This window comes from Taurulus bubalis (genome assembly GCF_910589615.1).
Source record: "Taurulus bubalis genome assembly, chromosome: 19".
Taxonomy (NCBI): domain Eukaryota; kingdom Metazoa; phylum Chordata; class Actinopteri; order Perciformes; family Cottidae; genus Taurulus; species Taurulus bubalis.
This window is the reverse complement of record NC_136607.1, coordinates 1,880,001-1,891,486: the sequence shown is the minus strand read 5'-3', so window position 1 is coordinate 1,891,486 and position 11,486 is coordinate 1,880,001. Positions and strand designations below refer to the sequence as shown.

Below are 11,486 nucleotides of genomic sequence, written 5' to 3'. Positions count from 1 at the left end.
AATCCGTGCCGAGCCGTGCCGTGCCGTGCCCAGTACGAAGAGGACACATTCAGTTGGTACTGTACAGCGTTAGCTAGCTAGGTTTGTTAATTCATCACTAAACAATGCTTTTATTCAATATATCTTTTTAGAGGTGATACATGCTGCTTCTTACTCATTTGTATTCAAGGGGCAGCAGGAGTGTTCACATTTTTATATCAAACACTGCAAAATGTATTTTGTTTGGCGATGAAACCAGACTGCTTTAAACACCACTGTTTTTTTCTTTTCATCACTGATCTAATCATTCACATGTAATGACAGAAAGCCATGGGAACTTTAAATAATTAAATGGGAGCTGGTTAACATTTGGTTACCAGGTAACATGAGCCGTAGTGATGGACCTTATATGGATGGACGCTCCATTTTCCTATCCAGGCTCCTTTCATTGCGTAAATATGTCGGAGAACTTCATATATTAAACCGCGGAGCTAATAATTCAACATTTATGTCTTAACTCTCAGCTGGAGGTGAGAAGGGAGGGTCGTCTCCTCTCGTGCTCCCGTGTCATGTTTGAATAGAGCCTTTAAGGGACATTTACCTCACAAACAAATGCGTTTAGCCATTTAAGCATCATTTTCTAACGGATAGAGTGTAGATTCCATGGCTGAAAAGTGCTTTCATCAACATCAGCAACTGCTGACGTCTGTCTCTCAGTTTGCTTGAAGCAAACCTTTTGAATTTGGTCATTTTAATGGGCACAGCCAAACAGACAGCATTAGGTTGAGGCAGGTGACCTGCTTATAATTATAGTTCAGATGTGGTCTGGTCAGTATTGGAGCCAACTGTGCACATTGTTGGTTGGTGTAATCTTGATTGATTGGTGACATTGTTGTGTTAATATCATTGTAATGTTAAGATAAATACGTTTATGGGCATTATTTTTGAACCGCTGAAATCTTATGACGAGAATTTGTCTTTTTGGACATTTTTATTGACTATTGATTTGATAAATTGAAAAACATGGTGCATAGCTTGAAGACTCTGGTTCAATATAATGACATCAGGTGAGAGGTCTCCTCTCTGTTTCATCTGCTAGATGTAGCTTCATAAAGCAGGTACCCAGACTGGCTTTGTACCATGGCTAACCCGTGCTGCAACTCCTCTGTGGCTATACTATTTCACACCATATCGCTCAGCCTGGAAACATCCAGTATATTTGCCCCAACCATGATGCTAATCTTTAAAATGTATATAATGTGTGCTTGGTCCAGGAGCTACCGGAGAGACTCAACTGTGGGCCAGAACTCTTTGGTTTTCCCAGCCAACCCTCCAAACCTCAGCCATTTTAAGATGTTTGCTATTTAACCCGAGGCCGACCGATATTGACTCCATCAGCCTTTTCTACAGAGAGTTTTTGTTCTCTTTGTGCCACAGCTCCAAACAGATGACTATGGTAGTCAAGGAGACACTATACAGGAGGCCTCTGTTGTCCAGGCAGCTTCAAGAGGGTTTTTCTTCTTCTCTGTGTAAATCCCACACTGCTCACTTCTTATTAATACGCTGCAAAATTGAGTATTAGATGATACCGTACCTTCCTCCCGCACACGATCACGCTTTGATTCAGGGAGTTGGTGGAGAGAAGTGTCCGTTCAGACGGCTCTGAGAGGGAGACGAGGAGGGGCTGTGCACTGGGATCAGCTCTACAACACAATACGAGTGTTTGAAATAGTAAAATGACGTGTAGCCGTGTAACAATTTAGCACATTGGCCTGACACAGTCCAGCCATTGGCAAAAGGTTGGCAGAGTTACTCTTATGGGTCTACAGGAGCAGTAAAGCTTGATTTATGGCGAGCAAGTGACGAGCACGCCCAAAGTAGTTTCCGCTCAACATGCTGTTCGTTGCATTATTCTCCGCCAGAGGGCGTACAAACAGAATGACCTGTGAAGAAGCTAAAAGACAATGAGAGTAACCAGAAAACCGCCATGGACAACCTCCACTGTGCAGAGGAGACATTGTCATTATTTGTTAACTCATATTTCATATTCAAGGACTACTTTATCGCCTTTATACGCGCTATGTAAAGAAATAGTATTATTACATGTTGAGTATTGCATGCATTATAAAGAAACTCATTTTGATTTGTTTGCAAAATATAGTGTGGAAGGTCAAATGTGGCCCAGTGAGCAACCGGTACCAGGTCAAGGCCCGGCATTTCACTGGCCAAGAGGATATACTTGGTCTGTGTAATAATACATGAACAACTTTTAGCATATTTACATAACTTAGCCTTATTATAAACATAACAACAGAGCTGTGAGCTCACCAGCTGTACCTAAACTAAAGGAAACGTCCAGTATGTAAAGTAGAGGGAAAACAGTTTTTTAGCTCCCCTTCATTTCAGCTGAAGTGACTTTGATCCTAGTAAATCCGCCCTTCTCCTGCTCTTTGCAGCACTTTTCGAGAGGTCCATCTGTCATGCTGCTTTTCTGTTGCAGAACGAGACAAAGATGCCTGAGGTGCGGGACCTTTCCGAAGCTTTGCCAGAGATGCCCATGGACCCGATCACTGGAGTCGGGGTCGTAGCCTCCAGGAACCGGGCGCCCACTGGCTATGACGTGGTGAGTTACTGAACACACTCAGGACAGAGAGACGGCTGTGTGCCAAGTCATCAGCTGATTTATATCGGCCACAACAAATCTTGAAGCAATAATCATGACATCACAATAACAAACAAAAATGTCACATTTAGATGTACTTGAAGACTAGCTAATGAACACAACCATCCACCCATGACCCCCAAACCTGGACCAAGAATGGTCTAAGATATATTCATCAATATGATGTTCGGAAAGTTTCTGAGCTGCTTAAATATTTAAATGATGCCGCAAAAACAGCGTTTTGGTTGTTGTACTTGCTTGAAGCAAGTAAATATCGGTGCGGCTAATTTGTGGATATTTTTAATTCTAAATTTAGCAGCAGTTGCAGAGATATACGGTACAAAATTCACTACAAAATACTTGCGCGATGGAAAACAGGTCTGACGGCAGGGGTCCTAGAGGAGGGGTCCGAACCCAGCTAGCTAGCAAGCGGGGAGCTAGTGCTGACAACACTGTTGTTTACTTGAGCTCAAACAGTGCAGCCAGCTGCAGCTAGTGCTCGGGCGCTAGCTAGCGAGCGAGGATGGGCTTGTTTATGAGTAAATACAACTTTTATTTTATTTAGTAGATGCGGCTTATAAAAGGGTGCGCCTTTATGACCGGCATTTTACGGTATCCCCTTTACAGCTGCAGTGGATGTTATCATTATTTCCATCATTGTGCTTTACTCTAAGCCTAATTCAAAACTACTGAGACATTTATCAGACAAGACCTGTTGAAAGAATCCGATGACTCGTCATGCCATGACCCCTCCTCCCTTGACTTGACCCCTCCTCCCTGGACTTGACTGCCTTCAGGTCTCTACGACAACAGACGGCCTGGATGCTGACCTGTGGAAAGATGGCCTGTTCAAGTCCAAGGTGACCCGCTACCTCTGCTTCACAAGGGCCTTCTCCAAAGAAAATGTAAGTCAACTCACCTCATCAACTGCTTATGCCATACATACAGTATTTGGTGAAGATTTTGAGCACGTCAGACTCACTTCCTGTTCTTCCATAGAGCCATTTAGGAAATGTCCTGGTGGACATGAAGCTGATCGACATCAAGGACACGCTGCCTGTGGGTTTCATCCCGATCCAGGAGACTGTTGACACTCGTAAGTCAAGTCGAGTAGAAAAGGCACTGAAAGCATCACCGTGTGGTAACACTGAAAAAGATTCAAATGACATCTGTACATCCCCAAAGATGAATAAAAGTCTCATTATTCTACAGCCATTACATCAATGTTTACTTCATAATGATAATCAAAACACTTGTCTATTGTCACTTTATGAGCAGACTGTTTGCAGTGGAGTGACTCTCTCTGTCTCTCTCTCTCTCTCTCGTCCCCCACAGAGGAGCAGGCCTTCAGGAAGAGGCGACTCTGCATCAAGTTTATTCCCCGGGACTCCACAGAGGCAGCCATCTGTGACATCCGCATCCTGGGTCGCTCCAAGCAGGCCCCGCCCCAGTACACCTTCATAGGGTGAGAGCCTGGGCCAGGGACACACTTCATGTAGTGGCCATTTGTCCGATAACGGTTTAGTAACGGTGGTTACGGTTTAGTAACGGTGGTTACGGTTTAGTAACGGAGGTTACGGTTTAGTTACGGTTTAGTAACGGGGGTTACGGTTTAGTAACGGAGGTTACGGTTTAGTTACGGTTTAGTTACGGTTTAGTAACGGTGGTTACGGTTTAGAAACGGTGGTTACGGTTTAGAAACGGAGGTTACGGTTTAGTTACGGTTTAGTAACGGAGGTTACGGTTTAGTTACGGTTTAGTAACGGAGGTTACGGTTTAGTAACGTTTAGTAACGGAGGTTACGGTTTAGTTACGGTTTAGTAACGGAGGTTACGGTTTAGTAACGGAGGTTACGGTTTAGTTACGGTTTAGTAACGGAGGTTACGGTTTAGTAACGGAGGTTACGGTTTAGTAACGGAGGTTACGGTTTAGTAACGGAGGTTACGGTTTAGTAACGGCGCCCCAATCGGCTGCATAGTCTCTTGAAGCGTAGCAACCACCAAAGCTAGCTATTAGCTGCACAGGAGCAGCACAGTCTTGCTCATTATGATATGTTCAGGCTTGTTTCAATGAAAATGAGTCTTGGGAAAAGAGAAATGATTTAATGTTAGCATGGATCAACTATGCTCCGTTACGTCACTGTTGACTAGTGAACGTTTTGACCTCTGTCTGGGGTTGGAAACCGAATTTAAAAAAATGTCGTCCGTATAAAAGAAGCCTCTCAAAAGACTGCATTACAACTGCATCCTGGAGAAAGCACTTCCAGCCTCAATTCCTCAGAGAAGGTTTGAATAAAACCCCGAAATGTGGGATGCAACATTTACTTTTCGGGGCTGGAGCAGAAGACAGATTGGACGTGCTTTGTGTTGAGCCTGTGACTTTTCTCCACCATCTGAGATTCTCTTTCATTCCCTTGTTTCACAGAGAGCTCAACAACATGGGGATCTGGTATCGCATGGGGAACGTTCACAGGGCCCAGGACTCCTCCCACACGCCGACCACCAACAACGCCCACAACGTGAACTCCCCCTGCAGCTCAGCTCCAGTCCCGTCGGCTCCGATGCCCAAGTATGTGCCCCTCACCTGGCTCAGCCCGTACACAAGCAAAGAGGATGTTCACTGTCCTTCAACAGTATTTCCACACGGGAAGGGAAACGGATTTATCTTTAGACTACAGTGAAGTAGGAAACCAGTGTGTAGCCTGCAGAAGATTTAGAGACTGCAGCACAATGAAAAAACAGCGTGCAACAAACTGTTTGGAGAGTTTATCTCCACCTGAAATCGATTGTTGTGTCTACATCTCTTTGATAAAGCATGTGGGCTTCATGGTGCATTCAGGTGTACCTCTTTAAAGTCTGAGAAACTCAATATGTTGTTGGAAAGCAGCCCATCCCACACATTGAGAAGTGTAAAACATATTATTATGTTTTGTTAGGAAACCGTGGCGGAACAAAGTAGACTTTTGCGAGGCGCCAGAGTCTGATGGGAAACACTGATCTGTGTGTCGCCTCGCTGATCAGCTGAGACTCCAGTCTGCAGTGTCGTTTTGATGAATCCCAGAACTACGTGCAATACTCACCACAAAATAAGAGTTGCGTTTCAATACACGCAGGCTGTCTCTCTTCCTCTCTCTGGCGAATGGCATTTTGAACGTTGGTGTGTCAGTCAGTTTCTGTTCATGGCGGCAGCAGCACACGCTTCACTGTTGGGCCTCGATCGACTGGCTGGAAGGAATCCCTCCATGATGCAGTTCCAGTGGAAGTTCTTTGCTGAAGTGCATTTTCAACTTTAGTAAATGTAATAGAAGACTAAGAGCAGTCTGAGTCATTCCAAAAAGTTCCCCTCTGCGTTCCTACCCCTACACATCCGCTCAGCAAGGAAACGCTGTCTGAGGAAACACAACATGGGAGTTTTGTTCCAGTTTGATTTGTGTCTTTCAAAGTCTGACACCATGAGTCCTCCACACCAGGACTTGTGCCTTTACTCCATGACTCTGAGAGTCGTTCATAATGGAGCCCTTAGACTTAGCTGCTTTCTGTCCTGCAGTCGCTTCCTCTGTAACTAAGACTATGAACTAAGATCCTGGTTGTTAAGGCGTTTAGAAGACGCATCACAGCAGCACATAATGGACGCAATGGCAGCCAGAGACTGATGCATTAACCGTTTAGTCTCCATTGAACTCACCAGATGCTTTTTTTGTGTTTTCTTTCTCTCTTTTTCCCCAAGACATATTTCCATGACCCTCCCAGCCAGCTTCAGAGGGAAGACCACCACCAGACCGGACTACGAGCACCAGAACTCCAACCTGTATGCCATCTCAGGTCAGCAGCTTGTCTTCTCAACATCCTCTCCTTGAAATGTGCCAAACTCATGGATTTGTTAGTGAGTGTAGAAATGAAATGTCCTTGAAATGAACCACTTCCCTTCTTGGATTAATTGTCAGGGTATCAGTCTGGGAAGAGCAAGACTTGGGTAAGAAAGTTTTAGCAAAGCAAGGCCAGACACGAGGTCTGATTTAGTTTCTGAGGATAACATTCAGTCAGCGCTGTGCACTTATCTGATTTGATCTGGCATTAACTCTCTGTGCACAACACTGGTTTTACTTTTAATGTCTCAGAACACTAACCAGTGTTAAAGTTGATGGTTTTTTATTTGAGCAAGTGGGTCAGAAATCCACTTGCCCAAAGTACATTTACACAGTTATCAAATAACAACAAAAAACTAAGTAATTTGTCATAACTTATTAAAGTTAATGAATCAGACATGGACACAGTGTAAAAGACTCCAGCAAAAAGCATTCTTGCTACTTTCAGCTGTTATGAATGACGCTTACGGCCCTGGTGATGGATATGATTTGGATTGTTACACTAAACATTAGCTCTTATCCGACAGAAACGTCAAGCACAGACTCACAGACATGCACAGTACATGACAGGCAGCAGGAGTTTATCCACCCGGCCATTATGTGAAAATATGGTATTAGGCTTGTATAATAATGGTGTCTTTGCACTTCTCTCTGCTGCCCCGCATGGACCAGACCTGGTCGTCGCTCTTGTGCCGTTAGAATAGGTGTTTACCTCTGTGTTGTCTATATTTGTGAGTCGGTGTTTTTTTCCTTCACCTTCTTAGCTGTCACTGAAAGTTTTTCTTTGTGTTTCTCCTTCAGCAATGGACGGAGTGCCTTTCATGATCTCTGAGAAGTTCGCCTGCGCCTCATCCGATGTAAGTTGAGTTGATTCTTTAGCCTTTTGGTGGCAGGATGACCTGAAGGTCACAGACTGCATCCTCCTATAGAGAGGCGTCCACAGCTCACGTTCAGTAACCGCTGTAAAAGAATGCTTAACCTGTGAGCTGCTCCTCTTGTTTGACTGGTGGGTGGTCTGTAAATGTCTAAGGCAGTGACGGATGAAAGTTGTATCCTAATTGTATAGGAAACACTAACGTTATTGAAGTTGAACTTGTTTACGTAGCTGGAAACTAACTAACTATAACTAACCGTCAATGCTCTCCATCTTCAGCTGCAGCAGGTGGATCTGATGGGCATTACTATCAAGTCACTGGCTGAGATTGAGAAAGAGGTGAGACAGATGAAATCCAGTTGGAGTTACTGGAACACACACACACAGACACAGACACAGACACACACACACAGACACACACACACACACACACACACACACACACACACACACACACACACACACACACACACACACAGATCTACCGTCTGTTAGAATGTAAATCCTGGTTGGATACATACAACACCAAGGCTTCCTGAAACAGAGCCCTGGTGTTGTCATGAATCCACGTTTTCCATGTCTGGCCTCAAGGAGTAGAAATGTCCTGTAATGACACGCTGTGTCCACTAGAGGCCGCTGTGGTCCTTACTTTGATCTTCTGTCTCTTTGTAAACTTCAGATGTTTTGCTGCTGACTTCATGAACTCGGTGTCCACTGTGATTTCAGTCTGACATGATAATGATGTTTGACTCTCCTCTGTCAGTATGACTACAGCTTCCGTACGGAGCACAGTGCAGCGGCTCGCCTCCCTCCCAGTCCCACCAGGACCTCCCTGAGCTCCGAGGCCTGAGGAGAGACCTGGACATCACTACTGAGGACCGGCCCACAACACACTGTCCCCTAAAGAGTAACAACTACAAAATGATTTCCCCCAACTTCTGGAAGAAGTCATTGTCTCCAAGTGTTAGTAAAGGAAAGAGAGGGAACCCTGAGGGACACGAACCCATGAGCTGGCTTTTCAGAGGAGATGTTAAAAACAGACCGTTCGCACTGAAAGGAATCTCACGCGTATGATTTTTAAAATACATTTTCTTTTCTCAAAGCAACGTGGAGTGTTTCCTGCAACACAAAAAACCTCCTGAAGGACTTGTTGAAACAAGATCAAGGAGGCTTCTCTCTGACGGGACGGTCCCACTCTGACACGAGAGTCTGAGAGCATCGTGTCTGCATCGTCGGCCCGAACCCCGGCACCGTGCGGCCAAACGGGAATACGGAATGAGATATCATGTTGTTTTGTTTTCAAGCTTGTACTGCTTATCTAGAATGGGAATGACTCTCATTGTTTGATGTTACTGTTGATATGCTGGCGTGACTGTGAGTGCACTTTGTGTTTTGGGAGTGTCGGTGTGCTTCCTGTTTGCCACAGACGTTCTGTTGACCACTCCTCCTCCGTCTGTGCGGAGCCCAGCTCGGCTCTGCACAGAACCACTGTTACTGTTACTGGGTTACACTGCCGGCCTCGCCTACCACTATTATACTATTATGAGTCTCAACCATTGCTAACGTATCGGCTGCCTTTTCTTTGTAGGGCTGGGTATCATTTGAGTTTTGGGACCAATACCTTACGTTGAATTACTAACATATAAACATTAAAAAAACTAAACGAGGAACAGCTCGTTTCATCTTCAATACGCAAAAAAACATTTGTTGGCATACAGAAGACTACATCCCACTGAAACCCGCTTGAGCTTATGGGATTTTTTTATTTTTATTTTTATTTGTTGTCATTACTCTGAGCTGCTGACTCCCTCCGGACAGAACCACACAAAGGTATCGAGGTTTGATTCCCAGCCCTAGTTTCTTTACATCAGAACTATCTTCACTATTTAAAATAGCTTAAAGGTGCTCAATGTGAGTGTTAAAGGAGCCCGGTCCCATACCTGGGCTACTGAGGTGTTTTTCCCTTCGGGTAGGTCTGGCTGACGCGCTATATGATGTGCCTCGATCAAACGTGTTCCTTTGTCCTCTTTTAGTGATCCACGACAAGTTGTATGAGTAAGATGATTTATTGTCTTTCTGTTATGACATGGATAGGCTTCCTAGATGCCTAACAATTACCCTTTCCCAACCTGTACCGTCGAAGCGGTCAAAACCTTTTGCCCTTTCCGGGGTCCAACTCCCGCCGTCAATCATGACTGATTGATTATATAGCCACTCCCAGAACACAACACAGCGCCACCCGGTGTACACATTTAGGAACAATGTTGATCTCATTTGGCTCCTACAGTGAGATTCAGAGTATTAATACAGCAACAAACCACTCTTTGCTTTGTAAACATATAGAGGAGTAATGTCTCCCTCGCTGTGCTTGGTTTGGGTTGCCGGGCCGGCTGAGTGTGCATGTTAGTGCACGTTAGCTAGCTGGCTAGCTCATGGCCGCCGCTCTGCATTGCTACAGCTGCTAACGACAAACACTGTTAGCTCTGTCGGCACTGTTGTCGTCGTTTGCAGCGTTAGCGCTAATTGCACCGCCGGCTGCAGCCGTCGCCATGTTGAGAGCCGCGTGGAGGGAATGGCTGCTCTGGGTTTGGCAGTGAGCACCTTTATGTCACAGTGAACGTGTTACACATTGTTCTTCACGCCTGCACAAAGGCAAAGTTGTCAATCAAAAGTGCTCTTTTTGTTGTTGAGTATATTGGCTACACGTTAAAAACCTTTGTGCCTACAGCGCATATTTATCCTCTGCAACAAAGCTACGTCTTTAATTCAGCTTGTTTTGCCTCTAACCATTAAAACAAACTCGTCTTTTAGCTTGAATCTGTTTTAGAAGTTGTATAACTTGAATTAGCAGTTCTATTTTTAACTCAGAACCACTCGAGTACAGTTCTTTGGGACAGAGTAACGTCTAACCGTCAGGATATCTGTGGCCCAGGTTATTGATGACATAATCTTTGATTGGATTTCATCCATTGAAACAGAAACCACTGGGTTTTGAGACAATACCAACAGCTTTCTTTTATTTATTTTTTACTTGCATACACGAACAAACAAGATACTTTTACAGTGTAAGAATCCGCTCATCAGCGCCCTCTGGTGGACAAAATGTGACGTAGACACTGTTTCTAAATGACCTCAAACACATATTTTACATTTCACGTTCCTCACAGGCAAGCAGACGCTACATACCAGACATTCTCCTTTCTCTTTATTCCAAATACATTTGACCATGTTTAGTTTTCAGGTGTTTTTAATTGTTTTCAATGACTCAAACCGTCCTCCGCCTTCACTTATTTTGATCACTTCAGCACCGATTCCAGCAGGAAGGAAGAGGCGTGTCATCCTCACCGCGGCTGAGGATTGTTTTCCAGCTGCTGTGAGTGAAGCTCAACGCTTCCTGCTGTTTGAACTGAACGGACGAGCAGAGGGACAGAGAGACGTTACTCTTAGCTTCACTCCAAATAGTAATATAAAGAACGTTTCTCTGTATATGCAGTATTGTAGAAGCACCAAGGGTTTTGGTGACCCTGTTTTATTTCGCCTGTTTCACTCCGTTTGTTCAAAGTGTCTCTGCAATGTTACCAAGTCATAAATGCATGGATTAACTCTCTTTTTATTTGATATTTTTTTGTGCGTCTAATTTATTTGTCCTTCCAGTATCGTGACTGTTCTCCTCCAGGCTCTCTGTCTTCACAATGTAACGTATAAAGTTGTGTATTGCACTGCCAACCTGTTAGACGTGTATTTGAGCTGAGTACCGGGTCATTTCTCAGCTGTGGTGTTAACGGAAACATTTAATGGCTCACTAATATTGTGTCTGCATTAACAAATAAGAATACTGCTTCGATATGTCTGTTAGTTTGCATGTACAGTGACACGAGATTTCAATAGGACCGTTATTTTTGTAGGTTAGTGATCAAAGGTCGCCCGTTTTGTCTCCTGAATAGATTTGATCCACTAAAGAATGAACAAACAGCATCAGTTGCATTTGTATTATAAGTTTTATTAAACTATGATGAACTGGATTCCTTGTTTAACGTTTGATTTTATTCTGGTGACGATGGTGAAGCCTGATCCATTCTACATGTGAGTAGTGAATATTGATGAAG

The 11,486-nt window shown here is 44.2% G+C and overlaps 1 protein-coding gene across 1 annotated transcript; it reads left to right on the top strand.

The window, feature by feature from the left end:
* Positions 1-2,491: 2,491 nt before the first annotated feature.
* Positions 2,492-8,306, top strand: mvb12ba (multivesicular body subunit 12Ba; the record flags this gene model as incomplete). Its single annotated transcript, XM_079235096.1, has 9 exons — positions 2,492-2,602; positions 3,439-3,546; positions 3,641-3,737; positions 3,977-4,106; positions 5,066-5,209; positions 6,368-6,462; positions 7,308-7,363; positions 7,660-7,719; positions 8,144-8,306. The coding sequence occupies 9 exons, from the start codon at positions 2,492-2,494 to the stop codon at positions 8,228-8,230; spliced, it is 888 nt and encodes a 295-aa protein (XP_079091222.1). The 3' UTR covers positions 8,231-8,306.
* Between the last annotated feature and the right edge of the window lie 3,180 nt (positions 8,307-11,486).